Raw genomic sequence first — 21,601 nt, forward strand, 5'->3', positions numbered from 1 at the left:
TTTCAGATGCAGTCACAGTTACTTTTATGCTAAATTCTGAGTTTCAGCAGGAATAAAAGGAAAACAGTATGATTTGGTTTCTAATACAGGTATTAGTTCTGAAATGTGGTTATTATATTGTCTGGATTAGTTTGGGTTTTGTTTAAGCTGCAAGAGGAGAGGAGAAGGTCATGCCCTGGAGCCCATGCAGAACTGCTGGCTGATCGTGCAGAGGCAGGGTGGTACTGTTGGGCTGATTCCAACTGCTGTGAGGGCTCCATGGCCTTTCTTTAGGTGGGAAGGTGAGCTATGGAGACAGTCAGGGAACTGATGCACCTCATTTATAAGGAAAGCCTGAGGGAGCTGGGGCTGTTTAACCTGGAGAGGAGAAAAGTGAGAGTAGACCCCATCAATGTGTGTGAAAGGGAGGGTGTCAGGAGGATGGACAGGATGGACCAGGCTCTCTGGTGGTGCCCAGCAGTAGGACAAGAGGCAGTGGGCAGAAACTGATGTACAGGAAGTTCCACCTAAACATGAGGAGAACTTCTCTGTGCGGGAGCAGATTGCCCTGAGGGGCTGTGGATGGCCCACAGGGGCGATGGATTGCCCTGAGGGGCTGTGGATGGCCCACAGGGGCGATGGATTGCCCTGAGGGGCTGTGGATGGCCCACAGGGGCGATGGATTGCCCAGAGGGACTGTGGATAGCCCACAGGGGCTGTGGATTGCCCAGGGGGACTGTGGATCACCCAGAGGGGCTGTGGATAGCCCACAGGGGCTATGGATTGCCAAGGGGAGCTGTGGATCGCCCACAGGGGCTATGGATTGCCCAGAGGGGCTGTGGATAGCCCACAGGGGCTGTGGATCACCCACAGGGGCTATGGATTGCCAAGGGGAGCTGTGGATCGCCCCGAGGGGCTATGGATTGCCAAGGGGAGCTGTGGATCAGCCTGATGGGCTGTGGATTGCCCAGGGGGACTGTGGATCACCCAGAGGGGCTGTGGATAGCCCACAGGGGCTGTGGATCACCCACAGGGGCTATGGATTGCCAAGGGGAGCTGTAGATCGCCCAGATGGGCTGTGGATTGCCCAGGGGGACTGTGGATCGCCTGGAGGGGCTGTGGATAGCCCACAGGGGCTGTGGATCGCCCAGGGGGACTGTGGATCACCCACGGGGGTTATGGATTGCCCTGAGGGGCTGTGAATCTCCCGGAGGGGCTGTGGATGGCCCGGGCGGGCTGTGGGGTTGATCTGACTCGCCGGAGCGGTTCCAAAGCCTGGGGCGGTGCGGTGGCGGCCGTGCGGCAGCAGGGGGCGCTCCCACGCCGTCACGGCCGCGCTCCGCGTTCCATGGATAATGGATAGTGGATAAAGGATAATGGATAGTGGGTAATGGCTAAGGAATAATGAGCCTCTGCAGGCCTGTGCGCCTCCCAGGGTGGGGAACCGATGGGCATGGATGAGTCTGGGACCAGCCGCCATACTGTACTGGTCAGTCAGCAGTACATACATAGCTACAGGAAAGTGAGAGGAGGGTATAAAGTCACTACTACTGTGCATCAATTTTAATGTCTTAATAAAAAGTTATTGTGCAGATTTCATTACTATACTAGGAATGGCTTCCAGGAGTGATTAGAATTAATTACTGCAGAGCCTGCCAGGGTCAGTACATGCTTTCAATTTTCATTTACGCTTACAAGAAATCTAATTTTTAATTAAAAGGATGGTTTTAATTCTGCACCATCCATACTAGTCCTTCCCTGTTTGTCATTTCAGGCAAATAACAGAATTGTTAATATACTCAGAAAAGTTACAGTGGTTTTAGCAGCTCTTGTTGAGGCACAAGGCTTGTTTGCCAATCAGTGTAAGTAAAACACATTATTTGAAAATAGATTTACTTGGGAATGTGCTTCTTAAAGTATTAGGCACAATGCAAAATTAAGAATCTCTTTGTGTTTGCATCATTAGGAGGGCTAATGTGCTTGTCTATTAACACAATTTTCAAGGCAGGCTCTTTTGCAGAAAAATGTCACACACCCATTCTGCTCTGTATGCCTTAATGAATTGAGTCTTTAATTTGAAAGTATGTGCACTAACAAAATAATATCAGGAGGGTTTAAAAAAATGACACAGAATTAATTAAGAAAGAAAGGAGGCGTTTTATTGAAATTTATACTTTTCAGTAGCTCCTGCATACTTACAGGTTAGACTAATGTTTTGGAGAAAACCTTTTACTGTTTAATAGTCAGTCTCCTCCTCCCTTAACTTGACTGTGAGAGGAGTCATTGAAAAATTCCAGAGTTTAGCACCTTTCTAACCTGCCTTATGTTTAATTTATAGTCCAGTATAATGATTAAATATTTTTCCTTGGTCTTTCTGCTTACCAGTCTGTCTGTCTCTGTGGGATTGATTTGGTTTTATCATTGAGTGGAATAATTTACATTTGTATTTATGGAATGTCTTCTGGATAGTATCTCTAGTTTATTAAAGTATTTTGAATTACAATACTATTTTCCAGAATATTTTAATTCCCTTCTAGCTTAGTGCATATTTTAAAAGGGTATCCTCTTCTTCTCTGCCTATCACTAATTAAAAAGTATTGAACAAAACCAGATCTATACAACAAATACTGTTTAAAAATACCATCACCTTTTTTTTGCCAGTGAACTGCTGACAGCTACTTTTTCAGATTTTCGGAGTTCTAGCAAATTTATGGTAGTAAATAACATTTTCCTCATCTCCAGTGCTTTGTCCAAGTTCCCTCTGTATATTTCTTCAATTCTGCCCTATGCTTATGCAGGTGTATTGATTCCTGAGCCTCCGTTTTGTCTCTCTTGTCCATCCAAATAACCTGCTGTGTATTTTCTTTTCTGCTAAGTTTCTTGCACTCCCTTATCCGTTAAATCAACTTTCCAAGAGAACTGTCCTTCAGTACCTGAGAGTACTGAAACTGCTTTTGTGAAATCAGTTTAATTTGCTGGTTTTTCTCCTTGTTTAGTAACCTCCTCTATTTTTAATTTCTCATGTTTCCATCCTTATATTCAATTAATTCTCCCCATAACTACCATAAAAGTCAATAACAGCCTCTCAAAAGGACATTTATTACTCCAGAAGCCTGTGGAGATGCATGGTTAATCCTCCTGAAGCTTCTGGCCCCATTCTGTTACTTGTATGCCTCCATACTTCAGCAGAACCTTCTTAAACACTTCTCTGGGTTATGTGGTCTCTCAAGTTATTGTTTTGGGATGTTACCTGTTGTTTCTTTTTTTCCTCTCACCCAGACACACATAGAAGTTTTTCTTTTACCTTTGCCTGAAATTTTAAGTACATTTTAAAAGTATACATTATCCTCCAGTTTACTTAAAGTGGATTTTGATTTTTTTTTTCTAGCGGAACTCTTGTTATCCATCAGCAGCCTTGTAAAAGCCTTGTAATAGGTCAGCAAGTTTTCTTATTTTTGTAAGGAGATATTAAATAGGACCACTATGACAAAGTTTTAAACTAAAAGCAGGAAATCCCTAGAAAGATCCAGATTTCATCTCTAATTCCTCAAATCTTGGTAGCTATTGCCAGCTGTAGCTGTCTTAATTCCACTAAGGTCGATATCTTTGATTGAATTAATTGTCCTTTTAGTATTTTAAGATATTCTTTAACTTCTTTTCCCTTTCCTAGGAAACCATACTTGTAAAGACTGCTCTGATCCATATCTTCTAAATTATTACCCTCCAAACCATAAATACAAAATGGTAAAATGCATTATATCCTACATAGTGACACATTCAGAGCAGATCACTAGGAAGTATTCACTAAGAAATCCAGTCCCTGTAGGATTTATGTTTGACTTACTGAGATTAGATGTGCTGTTTTGGCATTTATGTGTTAAAATGAGAAGTAAAATAGAAAAAGAAAGCTAGCATGCAAAGACTTACTCCTATTATCAACTGGCACAAGAAATAACTGTAACATAAAATCACTTTGAGGAAAGTTTTTACCATAGTTGCCCAGAGAACTAGAATATGATGGTCTTCATCTTGTCTCTCAGACACTTGCATTGGATTTTCTGTGTATAATAAAAATACTCTGTGTAGCATAGTCGAAAGACTGAATAATCAGCAGTCCTTTATAGGTGGAAAGGACCAGAAACTTTTTTTTTTTTCTGTTTCTGAATTTTCACCCGAAAGTCCTGTTTCTGATTCTAATTCTTAGATCTAGCATAGATTTTTCACTCATTATATTCACAAATATTGAAACCAGATACCTCCTCAAATGTTCAAATCATTAGATTTCCAAAATTGAATGGATTCTAAGATGGCTTATTTCTTTTCCCACTATGAATTTGGTGGGAGATGATGAGGACAAGAAAACTTTTAAGAGGAAAATTTTAGTGTGGCTCTCTTACAAGATATTGGAGGAACTGAGTAAAACTCCACTTGGAAGAAAACATAGTGATTTTATTCTGAAGGAAGAAACACAAAAACTATCCAAACCTGTCCTGTGTCTTCTAAAGGTGTCTCTGTGCTGTGAAAATTGATAGAGGCTCCATTTGTTGTGTACAGAGGAATTGTGTCCCTGGTTTCTGTAAAGCATCTGTTCAGACTAGGCTACTCTAGTTACTCTCTGCTCAGGCAGAAGGATCAAAGTGCAGCTTTCTTAAATTCAAATACAATTTTAATCTAATTGCTTAATTGGATTCCATTCTATGTTTTTGTTGGTGTTTTTTTGTTTGTCTGGTTCGTGTTTTGTTTTGTTTTTTATTATGACATATGTCAAAATCCAGATATTTTGGATGCCTGGTTTTCATTCTTTCATGATGGCTGCTCTGACATTATAGACTCTGAAAATATACAGGAGTTCTGTTCAAAGTAAGTTCAGGTGTGAGGGTTGGCATATAGAAAAATCCCCCTGCTGGATAAGTTTTAGGTTCATCTAAGGTAAATTTTTCTTTTTTTACTTTTAATTTTAGAGAAACCACAAGCCAAGCTCTGTAATCCTCGAGGCTACAGGTATTAATGTTGGCCAACTCTTAAACATTTTATGATTACTGAAAAACATATTTGTCATTACAACCCATTTATTAAATCCCTTTGACTTGCATCACTTTTTTTTTAGGTTTTAATTGTGTCCTGCAATCTGCATATCAGTTAGCAGCAAAAGCTCTTGGCTGGAAGTGCTCCTTAACTAGGAATTTTAATAAAATGGTTGTTCAAAGAGAGAATGATTCTTTTATCTTCAGTTCCTTTCACCTTGAGCAACTTTCTACTCTTATTCTACTTTTCACTTCTTTATAGCTATTTTCTGGCTTTGAGTTTTGTTGGGGTTTCTTTTTGTGTGTTTATACTTACCTCCTAAGGAATGTGTGGCACTGATTTTTCTTTGCTTGTGTATAGGTTGCCACTTAGTGCTCTTTATGTATGTTATTTGTATTATGAAAACCTTAAAAATCCAGTGTTTAGAGGCCAGCATTGGGGACAATTTCTTTCTTTTGGAAAACGAATATGGCTTGCTTTCTGAAAAGAGTTTGGTTATGTTTTTGTCTTACTATGCCTTTCAGGACAATACAGTACATACTTCATTATCAAATATCTTTGGAGGTTTTGTGCAATTATCACCTCAACACAAATGTATGCTATTTTTACTTTTTTCTTAGTATAATTATACATTTTAAACTTATTTTTAGAATAAAGTCATTTTAAACTTATTTTTAGAATCAAGTCCATAGAGAAGCAATACCATTTTTGAAAATTAACAGTATTTGCACAACTGAGACTATTAAATATTAAATATTAAATATCAGGTGTAATATTTTTCTCATCAATGCAAGTGCCGTTTATAAGGTTTAAACACTTAGCAGTAAAACAGCTGAAGACAGTAATAATACCATCATGCAAATATTCTCAACTATAAGAAAATTGAAGGGATTATTAAAAAGAAACCTACTGTGGAATTTGATGATAAGTAATAGAAACACAGAATCATTTAGGTTGGAAAAGATCTTTGAGTGCATTGAGTCCAGATGTTGACCTGATCCTGCCAAATCCACCATGTCCCTAAGCACGACATCTACAAGTCTTTTAAATACCTCCAGAGATGTTGGCTCACCCACTTCCCCAGGCAGCTTGTGCCAGTGCTTGACTGCCCTCTCAGAAAAGAAATTTTTCCTAATATCCAATCTAAACCTCCCTGGTGCAACCTGAGGCCATTTCTCATGTCGTATTGCTCATCACCACTTTGCTGGTCCTGCCGGCAGGGCTGGGCCCAGCCTGGCTCATGTTCAGCTGCTGCTGACCAGCACCCCCAGGTTGTTTTCCTCTTGGCCACTTTCCAGCTGCTCTTCCCCAGCCTGTAGCACTGCAGGGGTTGTTGTGACCCAAGGGCAGGACCCAGCACTTGGCCTTGTGAAACTCACACCACTGGCCTCCGCATCAGTCCAGCCTGTCCAGATCCCCCTGCAGAGCCTTCCTGCCCTCCAGCAGGTCAGCACTCCTGCCCAACTTGGTGTCATCTGTGAACTGACTGAGAGTGCAGTCGATCACAGAATCATTGAGGTTGGAAAAGAGCTCCAAGATTATCGAGTCCAACCTCTTATTGACACCATCATGGCAGCTAGAGCCAAGTGCCATGTCCAGCTGTTTCTTGAGCACTTTTGGAGTGGTGACTCCACCACCTCCCTGACCAGTCTGTTCCTGTGTTTAACCACTCTTTCCGTGAAGAAATCCTTCCTGGTATCCAACCTGGGCCTCCACTGATGCAGCTTGAGGCCATGTCCTCGCATCCTAACGCCAGTTGCCTGGGAGAAGAGACCAAATCCCCCTGGCTCCAGCCACCTTTCAGGTGGTTGTTCAGAGTGTTAAGGTCTCCCCTGAGGCTCCTTTTCTCCAGGCAAACACCCCCAGCTCCCCCAGCTGCTCCTCATCAGATTTGTGCCCAGACCCTTCCCCAGCTTCCTGTCTTTCTCTGGACACACTCAATGCCTTTCTTGTAGTGAGGGCTCAAAACTGGACACAGCACTTGAGGTGTGGCCTCACGACTACAAATCCCCTTGTCCAGATCCCATGTAAATATATTAACTAGGACTGGCCCCAGTACTGAGCCCTGGGGAACACCATTGGTGTCTAGCCACCATTTGGATCTAACTCCATTCACCACCACTGTTTTTTACCCTGTGTACCTGTCCAGGCCATTAGCAGCCAGTTTCCCCGAGATAATTTTTTGAATTTTGCACTTCTGCTGTTTCCTTACAAGCACTTCGACAAACTGTATGAGTGAATATCACAGTGATTTGGAATCATGCTTTTGATCTGAGAGGTCTTGAGTTTGTTCAGATTCTGGTATATTTTTGAAGCCACGATTAATTATTCATGCAGTAAGGTCAGTTCCAGTATCTTAATGATGCTGATGTGCTTAGTACATTTCCCTCAGACTGTGGACTGGATGCCTCCTGTCTTTGCCCACTTAGGTGTGCCACTAGAAGTCATCATTCTGAATCATCCATTGCCACTCCTGAGCTTGGGAGCCTTTCTCCTGAAACTCCCAGTGGAGCTGCTCATGAAAACATGCACAAGCCCTGCTTTCGTTAGGATGTTCTAAATGGGGTTAAGCAGTAGGTATTTGCTGATCCAGCTCATTTTGACAAAAGCCTTTCAGACCATGTTTATCTGAGCAGACAGATTTAGGAAATATTATCTGGCAAAGGAGCACTGATGCGCTGCAAAGGCTTGAGCTGGTGAATGTGTCCTTTTTCACTAACACAAAGTTTTAGAGCTTTTTCTCTTTGTTACATCTTCAGTGTACTGCAGTGCTGCTGCTGGTGTTGAATTGGTACTGATTAAATTAGTCCTGTAAGAGAAGAAATCAATCAGTACTTCTCCAGCAGTTTGTATAGTACTGAAGCTGTGACTTGAAAGGGGTGCAAAACTCCACACTTGAGAATTGGGTAGTTGCTTAAAACAGTGTGTAAACCAAAATTTTCAAGAAGTGTTGAATAACACGATATTCAGTCTTCAGTCAGTAATACGCAGTTTGGGAACACTACTATATTTTCGAAAGTGGATTCAAGCATATAATAGATATATTTCAGTATACTTTCAGTATATGTATGTAAAATCCACGGCAGATTTGTGGGGTTGAATTCTGATTTTTTTTGGGGGGGATAGTATTTTATATATCACAATTCAGAAATAAACTGATTTCTTTAGTGGGGTAGAAGGAATTTATTTTCCTATACAAGGTAATACCTCTAGAATGTTGAAACTAAATCAGTAGAATTTTAGGAACACAGTTATTTGTTGCAAAACCAGCCTGTGATATTTTGTTCAAAGCTCAAGTTTAAAACCTGCTATTGGATAATGGTAAATAAAATGCAAAATGCTAAATGTACCTTCCTGTTCATTGCTGGGTTAGGTTTTATTTATGTCTCTGTGCTACTAATTAAATGTTGAGCATCAAAAATTAAGCAATGAGCTTTAAAATGTCAACAATAGCTTAAAAACTATTTTCTTTGTGCTTACATAATATCTTAGGGTAAGCTCTAATGGTTTGGAAAACAATAGGGAAAAATGCAGACATCGTTGTCAACATGTCATAGTTTTTAAAGCATAGTTACGAGTTGGAATTTTAAGGGATTAAAACACTAAAGAGAAGCTGCTAGCATCTAGTAGTGCAGCATCAGCAATATTTTTATGTATGCATTGAGTCTCAGTTCAACATTTAAACTGATTTTACAGTAAGTAAAACAAAATGTTTTCCGGTTTAATGAAATAGAGTTTTATGCTCCTACATTAAACCTTTATGATTTGCTTCTGTACATCAGCTGTTATTTGCATTTCTCTTGCAATCACAGGTTATATATATAGACCTGCTCAGAATGTGTGCTGTTAGTTACTTTGAAATCTCATTAAAATTATCCTGGAGGTGACTTTCAGTTCCTGAGGTTTGGAATATGTTATTAGAGTTTTTGAGGAAAGACAGTTTGAAAGAGCCAAGTACTGGGAAGCAGCAGGCTATGCAGAATAAAATAATACAGTTTGAGGCAAAGATTTGCATTTTATTAGCACTTCCTTTAAGTTTTGCCTTTTAATTTGAAGCTAAAATTTAGTGTTGAATGATGAATTACACTTGAAAGGGAAAGTTTCATGGAACCAGATGTTGCTTTTAGTTTTATTTTTTAGGAAACCATTAAGAAATTTTATAAAAAATAATTAAAACATGTTTAGCAGCTGCCTCAACCATATTTTTCTGGATGTTGATGTTGAATATGACTATTTTTGGGGTTGGTGTGCTTTGAAAATGGGTAGCGTCAAACCAGAGCCTCCAGGATCATTGGAAAATGTCACCTGCATGAACATGTGTGTGTATAATAAGTTTGTGGTAGGCTTCTGTTCCATACTTGTGACCTGAATAGCTGGATCAGTTTCTACACAGGGATTGAAGGAGACGGAATAAAGTGAAAAACAAGCTAGGAAATGTAACAAAAGTTCTGGAAAAACACTCAGAAATCTCCCAAGCCGAGATGTGCTGTACTTGTTTAAGAAGGATCAGAGGCAGAGCTTGGGCACATGACCCCAAGCGACTCAATGCAAATGAGGGAGCGTATCCTCAGGTTTTTGGCACAAAGGGTTCCTCGCTGTTCGAAGCATGCTATCAGCTAAACCAGTTCTGGATGCAGTGCAAGCTTTGGCAGCAGAAGAAATGCTTGGGTACTCTCTGAAGATTGAAGGCGATGAGGTAAGTTATGGCTTTAAAAGAGTTGAAAGTGAAGAATCCAAGCTGAGTCAGTCGTGTCGATTGTGATAGTATTACATAATATAATATTTTTTTTTCAAGGTTATGAAAAGGAAAATAAATGTGTGTACTTTATCGTGTTTCTCCTAGCTGATGCTGATAAAATGTACTATACCAGTGTGATGAAAGTATTAAATTATTGAAGATATAAGTTTTAACACTGTATAAAATCTATTTTGCTCTGTTTGCATGTTTTTCTCCTTTGTAGGCTAATCAGAAAGTCAAACTCAGTGTATAAGGTGCTGATTTTGTTCTGAAAGTAAAAGTGTAAATATTTTTCCTGCATGTAATGAATGTAACTTTATGAATAATGGAAAATGTTTCTTTGTGTTTCAATTTTGTATATGCAAGATGTTGCTAATTACGAAGGGCTTGACAGTCTGCTCACTGGATTTGTTCTGGAGAGAAAACTTTGAAGAAGTATTTAATGCAAAACAAAGGCATTTATTTAACAAAAGCCTTGCCTACATGAAACTGCATGTTCTGAACAGACTATTGATTAAATTTGTATCATTTTATGTTATGACTGTGGCTGCTTTGAAATCTCCAAGCCTCACATTACTTTCCTAGGTTTTACTGATGCAGAAATACATCCTTTATATGCACATAGAAATTGGGGTTGATGATTCTTTTCCTACTGTAATGCTTGTGGGAAAACTTGAGAAAAGCTTTGTCTCCTTATGTGGAGTATCAGCCATGTACATGCTTAGAATAATTTTTTGTGGTCTGATTTCTTAAGTGGGAAAAGAGTTAAACTGAATCACAGATGAACATCAGATGTGATCCCCAAGAGCCATGGTTTAAAGCAATGAGAATATTTCTCTTTGAGGCAAAAACCAGTTTTCAATCTGTGTTTTAAATCTAAAATTACATTTCTCTACATCCCTCCAGGCAGATGTCTTTATCCTGATACGTGCTTTTCATGGTTTAATTTTTCTGTCTTCTGAGAGAAAGTTTAAGTTTGACCAAGAAAGTTCTTCTTCTACACGGTGTTAGAATAACTTACCTTCCTAAAGACTGTACTGGCAAAAGAACCTTTTTTCAAATCTCTTTCCTTTTTATCTTTTGTAGAGACTTGCTTTTTTAAGAACTGGTCACATTTCCTTTTGGAAGTTGTTCATAACTTGAAATGCAAAGAATTCCAAGATGATAAAATATAGGAATAACAGATAAAAAATAGGGTTCAAACCTCCCATTTTTACTCTCTTTCTTTTTTTAAAATGCATACATACAGTTTTAAAAGCTAAAAAGCTTTTTAGCTGTCCTTTTTGATAGATTTTTGTAGTAATCTTGTTATAAATCTTACTGACTAGAAACAACTAGTTTTTTTTCCTTATAGTGAGTTATTTTCTTAAAATGACATGGATTTTTGTGTTAAGATGTCAGTTTTTAATTTGAAATGGTATTAAGTAATCTGGAGTCCAGCAATTTAGTGAATTAACAAATAGAGATATAGCTCTGAGTTTATTTCTCTTGCTAAGTAAATAAATTCATAAATATCTGTTTATACACTAGGATGTTATCCTGATGTTTAAATTCCAATTTGTTGAACAGAATTATTTCTGTGTTTATCTGAGGTCTTCCTCTTCCTACATAAATATCACAGAATTGACCATCAAAATGTTTCTCATGGTCCAGAACTTGCCAAAATGTTGAATTTATGATGCAGACTGTGTCAAGCTCTTAGCTGTAGTATTCTGAGTTTACATGTATAACTGTTTATGATTTTGTTGCATTTACTAGGTTTGCTGGGATGGGTAATCTTCTTAAGGTCCTTACCAGGGAAATTGAAAACTATCCACATTTTTTCCTGGATTTTGAAAGTAAGTTCAAACAATTACAAGACAATGAGAAAATTTTTTCCTTGACTTAGCAGCAAACTGAGGAAAAACTTAAAATCTGATTGCTTGCAGTGTGTATTTTCCAGCACAACCAATCTGTCCAAGTCCTTGTCTCTAAAATAATTTGTTCACTCAGGACTCCTTTTCTCTTCCTTTTCTATTTTTCAGGAACCAAATGGGAAATCTTTTAAAAGTTCTCACTTGCACAGAGCTTGATCAGGGGCCAAATTTTTTCCTTGACTTTGAAAGTGAGCAAAGCTTCTTGCCTGGCTTGCCTTCTTTGCTTATTATTTCCTAATAAACTGCATGTGCTTATGCATTATAAAGCAATTCAAAAGGGATTTGCAAACAAATCAAATTACACTTCAGTAGAACATTACTTTCTGATATTTATAAATCCATAAAAAATTACTTCATTCTGAGCAGAGAAAAGGGCAGAGAGGCAGATATGAGAGTAAAACCCTATCTTGAATTAAATTCAAAACATTTATGAGCCGTTGTTAAACTTGCATATGAATGAACTCAACCTCAGCTTTCTTTAACAAATCAGGGTTAAAAAATTATGATTCTTTCTTGAATGGAAATACATGTGGAAATAAAAAGCTGGGAAAAAAGCAGTGGAGGTGGAACTATTTTTGCTTGGTTCGGTGATGATTTAGCTGGGTTCATAGTTTCTAAAAAGTAGTGAAATGGTTAAAGTGTGTGTGCTTGATTGCATCTCTCTAAATGATTATCAGTTATCAGTCATGGTTATCAGTTGCAGAACAGTGTTTCCCATTCCAGTTCTCTTGTCACATCTATATTTGATCCAAAGCTGTTTTCACTTTTGCTGACTACAGTTTCCCTGCATCTACTTCTAGACACTGTCACCAAATCCTTTAATATGGGTTAAATCTGTCTGGTTAAATACATACATGAAATGTATTTTATTTGAAACAGAAACAGTGTGTGACGTTTTCTCTCTTAATACCTCTGTTCTAAAAAGAAAAAAAAAAATAAGCCAACCAAAAAGTTTTGAGAAAATCTAGTGGTTTTAAAATATTTTCCTTTTGTAGCATGGTTTAAAAGAGCATTTCAGGTGATGAGACACATATTTTGTCATCTTGAAATAGTTTTGTTCTTTAATAATTTATTCCTGAATTATTTTCTGAAAGAAGTAACTGGCATGTTATAAGCATGTATGTCTGTGTGCATTCAGAAGCACTACTTCAAAAAGTCATTTAAATACATACTTAAATCTGATGAAATTGTTCAAACATGCATTCTTAGATGAGAGCTAGAATGTATGACTAGAACTGTGCACAAACCTTAATCTTCGCATCTAGAGCTTAATTACCTCATTATGAAAAAATAGTTTTAAAATATGAAAAAAAGGTTAATTGGTTAGTTTGGGTTTAGGAGGAGCCCTGTCCCTTCTTCTCTGTGTATATAATTTGAAAACTTTGCTGTCACCCCAGGATGTCAAACCTCTATCCAAACCACCACTTAATTTTTTTCTACCAAACTTTTGAGGGCCTTGGCAGTGCTCTGTGACTTTGTCAAGCTATTGTGAAAGCTTTCAGCTGCTCTGAGCTTACAGGTTTAATCAGCCCCATTGTGTCCTTGTTGGCAGGAAAGTGTTCCTGACCCAGGCTGCAGGCTTGGCAGGAAACAGCTGCTCTGGCAGTGGGGAGCCTTGGTAGAGGTGGTGGTGAGAGGGGAAATACCAAATTTGTTGCCTTGGCAGTGAAGGTTGTTTTTCGTTCCAAAAGCACGTGGCCAAGAACTGAATGAAGTACCCTCTCCCACAGGAGGTGCCAGTGGTTAGGGGCACACTAGTCAGGCACACCTACCTGGAGGAACAAAACTGTCATCTCCAAATTTCAGAGAATTTCATGCTTGTAAGTCCCAGAGGTTTTTAGTGGCACAAAATCTGTATTGGCTCAAAGGGATGTGACTAAAAAAAGGGCTGTGGTTTTGTGCTTTGGTCTCCTGTAACTGGCTATTGTACAGTAGAAAAGGAGACTCTGAGTGGACATGGGTCAGAGTCTGGTGTGGCCTTGCTGGACATGTGGCTTTGTGTGGCCTGAGCTGTCAGTTTGAGTTCATGGGTGAACATGGTCACTACACTTGGCCATTCAGAGGATGACAGGTGTGCTGAGCTGATGTGTTTACTGTATTCATTATTTGCATCAGCATCTTGCTTTTTAGTTTCTGTGGGCTTTTTCATTAGCTGGCTACTAAAAAAAAACAGAAAAAAAGAAAAAAAAAGTTTTTCATCATCTCTTTTCCCCTACTTTCATGGAGGTGTCCACATTGTCCACTTGCAATTCTTTTTGACACCTAACATTATTCTTCAATCCAAACTGGAAATCAAGTTTTGCAACTCCATGGTCATACTTGAAAAAACTTGAATCCAGCATTAATTTCACTTAATGTTGTATAGCAAAAGCAGTTCTGTTTGCTCCCCAGTACTCATTTTAAAGTTGGGCAGTTATGCTGGGTCTGTGTGGAGAATAACATTCTCCATGTAGGTAGAAAGGCCTTTTCTTAAAGGGGTATTGCAGACTTAATGCATTCAGCCAAATTACTCTTTTTTAAGGTCTACTGAAAGGTTTAAATAGAGAAAAATAACTTCATCCTTATTAGAAAGTGCACCATTTTGCTTTTTACACTTGGATCTTGATGGGAGTATTTTTAATCAAGCTACTACCTCTTGGTTTGGTTATATATCATTTACTTTAATTCCTTCTTGGTGCTCATCTTGAAAATAGTGTTAGGAAAAGTGAGAGTGCCTGGCAAGTGTTAAGAGTGGCAAGTCTTGAGAGTCTTTGGCTTTCAGGATTTCACATCAAATTCTCTTGAAATGGATTTGTCAGTTCAAGAACTGTTTTGTACTTTAAATGTTGACCTTATTTAAATTAGTTGCAGGTAAATTAATTCTGGGTGTTTGAGCTCTTCCTATACCATCTTAAAATTGCTCTTTTTCGCAGAAAATCTACTGTCAAATCACAGCTGCCTTTTTCAGGCAAAGTAAACAAATAATTCCACGTGAATTCTTGGAAATTATTTGAAAGTTGAAGCAACAATTTACCTTGAATCTAAAAGACTAAAGCTTATAGATTATTTGATGTCCTTAAGTGACACCTACAGTCCCATCCTCTCCTCAAATACTTTTTATAAGATGTTTTTAACCTTAATGTGAGCAGGTTCTTTTGTTCTTTTTTTTTTTTTTTTTTTTTACTGTTAGCTAGGTGGATTTCACTTGAGCCTAGTTAAATCTCTCTCATCCCCTCCAAGAATCTTATTTTCTAGGATTCCCCACATCCCCAGCAAGATTAATGAAATTTTCAGTTATTATTCATGTACCATTAAAAGGGTGTATTATTAGAATGTGTCTGGCAGCAGAGCAACTGCCCACTTTTCACATAATAGGCTATTAATTAATACTCTTGTTGCATAGGCAGCAAGGCTGAGGATATAATCTGGGTCCAGCCTGTGGGAGGTTGCACTCAATTCCCGAGCTGTGGAATGCCTGGAGGCAGAAACTGCAGCTCAGTCAGAGAGGTGCTGTGTGTCCATCCCCCATCACCACAGAGCTGAAGCTGGGCACTGATCTCCCTGGCACAGCACCCTGCCTGGAGCCAGTATTAACAATTTTGGGAGCTACACTTCATTTTAGCTAGTTCAGACAGAATGAAACTTAAAAATCTCATGTAGCCTGGATAGGGTACTGTTTCTATCCAGCACTTTTGAGGGTACCAGAACCTGCTCCGCTCCATACATGAACAAATACTGAGGATTCGTTAATGTATGGAGTGGAGCAGGTTCTGGTATCCTCAAAAGTGCATTACTTGCTGTAATTATAATGCCTTTGCTCATTTCTGAGCTTTTCTTTTAATTTTGTCCCAGATTGGCATGGAAAAAAATCATTGTCATGGTGACAAATCTGAAATAGGACTTTAGCATTATGCAGTCAAATATGTATACTCCTCTCTAACTTGCTGACTGAGGAATTATTTGCCATGTTCAGCAGTGGGCAGGACAAGAAAAGCTGAAAGCAGAACCCATGAAAGCTCTTGTTTTACTCACTTTCTTTTGCTATGCTGTGGAGGCCAGAAGGGCATGGTATTTTTACAACAAATACGATTCTACATTCACTGAAATGGAAGAACTAACCAGCCTCAGTAGGAATCTTCTTAACCACCAAAGGGTGGAATAAAGTTCTCAGCTTTTGTTCTGCATTTCAGATCAGAAAGGGTGTGTGAGTTGGAAGTGCTTCCTTAGTCCTGTTGTTAGTACTCTTCATAGTACTGTTCTTTCTTCATTAAAATTGATTACTGAAGTATTTTTGTACTTCATTTGGTATTGGTAATGGCATCACATCCTTTCTATATTTAGTCTTACCCTATGAACACTAATGTTTTACCTATCTAGAAGTTTCTCTGTTTGTTTCTAATGCACATCTGGTGAAGGATGAGGTAGATAACTAACCCTAACTAACTCTGTTAGGAGGGTTTTCTGAAACAAATGACAAGTATTTTGCTAAGAAAATAATCATGACCCCACTTTCATGCCCCAGCATTCACCTGAAATTCTTAATCCATCCACAAATGAACAGTATTGAGTCCAGGTATCCTCTTGTTCTTTGTGAAATCTGAAGTTCCATCCAAAACATGGCATAGGCCATGTGTAAATGTGAAAAAGAGCATGTGTTCATTGGAATGGATGAATTATCATGTCCTGGTTATTTCTGATGGAGCCAGTGGAAGTATATTTCTTACCAGATCTAAAATTTTCACATTTCGCTAGTAGAATCTGTATATGTGAGATTCAGGCCTCATCTGACTCTTGCATTAATTTGATACAGGATTCATGTAGTTGTTTGGTTTAGGGTTCACATCAGAAACATTTGTCCAGAGGGAGGTAAAAGGGTTTTCTGTTTTGTCTAAAGACAGCTCTGGTTGCTAATCCTGAGCATCCTAAAAACTCAGCCTTGAAATGCAGTGAGTCTGGCCATTATGGTAACTTGCTACTGAGGGGGTTTGCATTCACATGGGCTGGCCAGTGGAGGTGGTTTCATTTATAAATGGGCTCAGGTTTCTGAAGCTCGTGCTGGTTCTCTGGCAGTGTGGGGATAAGAGGTGAGTACGGCCAACCAGTGATTCCACACCATGGTTCAGGACTGGCATTGTTTAATTCAGAGCAGAGAAACAAGCTTTGGTTTCATTGAAATAGCAAGCCAGTTCTAAAAGTCAAAATATGTCATGAAGAAGTCTCAATTCCTTTTAGTTGTTGCTGCTGCTATTATTATTATTGTTGTTGACAGTAAGGTGAAATTGTTTTCAAAGTGATCCATTTCAGTTATTTTAGCTGACCATTTTTGGCAGGATCTTCTTGTAAAATCCCTTTTGAAAAATGGCCATGGTCTTATCAGAACATCTGTTTGCATAGCTTCTATTTCATAAATAAATGCATGTTTTTTTTAAAAAAAGAAGCCTGAATCATCCTCCCTACCTTTCTTTTTAAGCTAAACACTTCCAACATAAATATAAACTGCTTCTGCAAGTGCAAGCTAAGCCTGCTGCTCTGGAGCCTTTGCACCCCTCTTCCTCTCCCTTCCCTTTCTTTCCCTCTTCCACACACCTACCTGGCTCTTGCTCCTACTCTTTCTCCAGGTGCTGGGATACTACAGAAAGCTCAATGAGTTTCAAATATTCCTCTTTCCACCAACTTCCAAAAGATAGATTTGGAACTTGTGAAAAAGACTTACAATAAAGGATGTTACTAAAGGCCTTTTTGAAGTCCCAAAGTGCTGGGCATTCTATGGCATTTGCATCCCCCTTAAGCACTAGTACTTTTAAAGCAAATAAATTGTAAAAATTAACATAGAAGTATCTTGTTAACCAACAAGGTTAAACAAGATGCTTCAGGTTACCTGCACATGCAAATTTGACATTCATGAACTGCACTAACAAGTTATTTATTCTCTTTTGTGTTAGTATTCACTGAAATATTATTTTCATGATCTTAACTAATAAAATATGGATACTGATTTTTATGTGACTCCCACCTTCCCCTGCTCTGTTGTTGTATGGTGTGTAACTGTTTCTCAGGATCACTGCTTTCCTTGTTAAAGTCAGAGGAGTTTTCTGTTTTGCTTCTTTATCACAAGATGGCAAACCCCTTACAGTGTGTACCTGAGAATTTCTTGCAGCTTGAGGAAAGAACCAGTCTGGAACACTGTAAATTTAAAGTCACTGATGGGTCAGTTCAACAGCCACGTCCCAGATGGGATTTTCCTGTGGGGAGTTTTTCCCTTCGGTGCTCCTTTCCCTCACTTTTTGAAGAATAGTGGAATTTTTTAGTTAGATGAAATATTTTTATTATAAAACCCAGCTAAGTAAGCCCAGTTTATATTTATTTTAACTTTTTAAATAAGAGAAAGGAAAACTTCCAGAACAAAAGGAAAGTCCAATCAGTATTATGTGCCCAGTCTCATGGAACTCAGGGTACCATAGGAATATGGGAAGGCTTTTAAGTATGAGTTGCTTTGAAGCTACAGACATTTAAATCTAATTTACATTTGTATCCTGTTTGTGCAAGGTCCATAGGTAACTTCATACATTTAAACAAATTATCCTAACCTGAAACATCATGGAGAGAATGCCTGTTTCCCATATACTCCAGTGTGAACCAGTTCATTTGTTTCTAATGGGGACTGGATAAATTAATCCCATACTGATACATGGGTAGAAAACTTCTGTCAGTTTTCTTAAGGAGAGTGAGGCAACCTAAATAGAATAGGTGTTTTTACTATTTCTTGTCTATTAATGTAGACATAAATACAGTAGCTCATCCTAATTGGTGAGTTTTGAGCTGAACTTACCTCACTGCTTTTAATTCAAACAAATCGTCTTTAAGTTCTAAGATTCAACTTCAAGGTGATTTTTTTCTTTCATAAAAATTAACATTCTACCTTTAGAAGCTAAAAAGAATCTAAGGGAAAAAATAGTTGTGTCTCCATAGAGATCTCATTGTTCCTTCACATATAGACTGCAATCCCATATGTAGGTCATCCAGTCTTTGGTCAGTGCCTGTCATCTTTATGTTTTAAAGCAAAAGAAGACAGACGATCTCTACCTTGTCTAATGTGTCAGTGTTCTGGGGATAACATCACTCCCTGGTGTCACATTGCTGTGTAAATCCCATAGGAAGTGATTTGAATAGGAAAATTGATCTAATTTCAAATGTCATTTCTCTCAACAGTAAAGGTCTACAGGTCACTCACACCCTGAAAACTGGCAGAGCTGGATTTATTTTAGTGACAGGAATGATCCCTGACATACATAAGAAAAAATTATTTTTAATAGTACTGTATCTGTTTTACAAAAGGAGAAATAAATTACCCTGGTTGAGGAAGCCTGGAGGGAAGTCAAAGTGGAGCAATATCCTACTGCTCTATCCATTGAAAGGCCTGATTTTATCCCCAAGCTGCAAGAAAAGTGAGCAATTCTTTGTAATTGAGCCATGGAGCTCATGAAAGAGAGGGACTGATGCATTATCCTATTTTCTAATAACATTGCTTTATGATACTGCTGCTCTTTAAAATGCTGCATTATGAGAAGAGGCATTATGAGCCAGAGCATACAAAAACTGTACTGTTCTTCCTTCCTTGCTATAAAAAGCAGAAGCTTGGATGTTAGCAGAATGGCTGTATAATTGTATATTTGGAAAAAAGCTACATCAGAATGGAGTTACACATACTCAAGCTGCATATGGTATTGTTAAGTAGAACTGTGTAATCTTGCCATTTGTACTGCAGCTTCCTTTTGACTTTGTGTGTTTTGCTTTTCTCTTTTTTAGATGCACAGCCCACGGATGGAGAAAGGGAGGTCTGGAACCAGATCAGTGCAGTTTTACAGGACTCAGAAAGCATGCTTGCAGACCTTCAGGCTTACAAAGGAGCTGGACAAGAAATTAGAGATGTATGTTTGTTAATGACAGTTCTTTAGAAGCAAAATCAGGCAAAACTCGATGTGTTCCTTGCTTCTGTTCTCTGTCCAAGCACATTCTATGAGCTGAAGTGAAAATCTCCATAAAATGTATTTATAAAATACATGCCAGGTTATACATAACATTCAGTATAAAGCTCTAGCTTGAAATCATTGAATGATAGCTGTTGGAACTTCTTTCAGGTTTTCTGTTAGTAATTAGTTACTATTTTTCACTTCAAGAAACACCATTTCAGATACCTTGTTTCACATATCTCATGGTAGAAGTCAAATTTGAGGACATGGAAAAAGTAATACTCAGGTGTCAGATATACATGATACAGATAGTTCTATTCTGTAAGTGGAATAATGAACCTCAGTAAATTATAACTTCACATCCACTTTAGAGGCATCTTATTCTCTGAAACTGGTCCTGAAGTACACTTCTGAACTGTAACTTAAAATTTTTCTCAGGTGATCAAAACTTTTCCTGCATCAGATTTGTAGATACACTTAGTGAGAGGTGCTGGTTACTTAAAAACCTCAACATGTTGAAGTTTTCAAAAGCATTAAAACCTGAAAAAAAAAGGCTACTTTTGCAACCACTAGTTACACAAAAGGTTTTACCTGCTGCTTTTACAGTAGTTTTGCTCCCAAAAGAATATGCTAGAACATAATTCTATATGTCAGTGGTTCACTGTAATGAATTATTTTGAACTAGTATGTTACAGGGGAAAAGGGAAGGTGAAAAACATGGTATTTTTTTTGAATCCTATGCAATGTAATTTTTCAGAATTCTTCTGTGTTTTACAATACTTTTTAAAATAATATAGGAAAATTCCAAACCATCCCCTGCTTGTTATTTATTTATCACAGATCTTTACAGTAATATTTTCATTTCAGGCAATACAAAATCCCAATGATATCCAGCTGCAAGAAAAAGCATGGAATTCAGTCTGCCCCCTGGTTGTAAGGCTAAAGCGCTTTTATGAGTTTTCACTCAGATTAGGTGAGCCCTGTTTTAGTATCTCCATTTTATATGTTTCTTCTATATAATGAAAGACGAAATTTTGTCTTTCCACAAACTTTTTAAAAGACTTTTAGAGTTAATATTATTTCTGTTTGATATCAATGGACATTTAACAGTAATTGCATTTATCAAGGCATCTCTTTAATCTTAATTTCATACTTTGTTAGTTTGTCTATATTACCTAAATAGCATACAAGCAAAAAACATTATAAAACTACACTGTTTTTCTCTATTTCCTGTCACATTTCTGCACTTCTCTGGTCCATGTTGGATTAATGCAATTTATTTTTTGTAATTTGGATCACCTGGAGCTTTAAAGGAATGTAAGCCAGTCATATTTTGAGACTTTTTAAAAGCAGGGATAATGGGGAAAGTGTATCAATAAACTCTCTTACAGGGTGAAAATCCAAAGTTGGATGTGTTGTACACTCACTTTTCATCCCAACAAACACAGAAGGTGATGTAATTACTCTTTGAATTAGGACACTGGAATGAAAATACATGTATGAAGTGAGAGGGCTCCTAGTGCAAGGGGTTTCTTCTACAACATCCTCTAACTATATCTTTCACTTTTTGAGTTATGCTAGTAATTACAGGCACAGAAGCTGATTTATATTGCTATCAGTGCCTAAGAGTACACTTTTAGTAACAGAGATGCCAGAATAATCTTTATACTGAGCTAATGGCTAATTGAGGAGGATGAAAGTGTTGAATATCTGAATGCAAGAAAAATGCCTCCTCTAGAATTTTTGATAAGGATCCCAGATAAAGGCTGACAAAAATGGAAAATAATTCAATGATACAAAATGGAGAGAAAATGGCAGTGCCTGAAGAGGCAGGTGTCTTTAATTAATGTTTCTCACTTCAGAATAGTAAGAAAAAACATCTTTAGGGCTTGGCATGTTTGGAGGGTTTCTTTCCTTCAAATGCAGTATTTTTAGATATGTAGCTAAAACTTGGTGTGGACTGACTACAATTTATGCTTCTGATTTTTATTCAG

General features: G+C 38.1%; 1 protein-coding gene across 11 annotated transcripts in view; it reads left to right on the forward strand.

Moving 5' to 3' along the window:
- The window catches only part of CYRIA (CYFIP related Rac1 interactor A), a 56,624-nt gene that overhangs the window by 25,472 nt on the left and 9,551 nt on the right, over positions 1 to 21,601 (forward strand). For 2 of the 11 annotated variants that reach the window (XR_004979873.2, XM_036379489.2), the window contains exons 1-4: positions 9,450 to 9,700; positions 11,767 to 11,846; positions 19,444 to 19,565; positions 20,475 to 20,580. Coding sequence is in view for 10 of the 11 variants with exons in the window: in XM_036379489.2 (XP_036235382.1) it covers positions 9,696 to 9,700; positions 11,767 to 11,846; positions 19,444 to 19,565; positions 20,475 to 20,580 (313 nt within the window). In the remaining variant the exon portion in view is untranslated. Of the gene's footprint in view, positions 1 to 9,447; positions 9,701 to 11,494; positions 11,581 to 11,766; positions 11,847 to 19,443; positions 19,566 to 20,474; positions 20,581 to 21,601 lie in introns of those variants that run through there. The other 9 variants (XM_036379491.1, XM_036379493.1, XM_036379490.2 and 6 more) reach the window with 8 other exon arrangements.

This window comes from Molothrus ater, chromosome 3 (assembly GCF_012460135.2).
Source record: "Molothrus ater isolate BHLD 08-10-18 breed brown headed cowbird chromosome 3, BPBGC_Mater_1.1, whole genome shotgun sequence".
NCBI lineage: Eukaryota > Metazoa > Chordata > Aves > Passeriformes > Icteridae > Molothrus > Molothrus ater.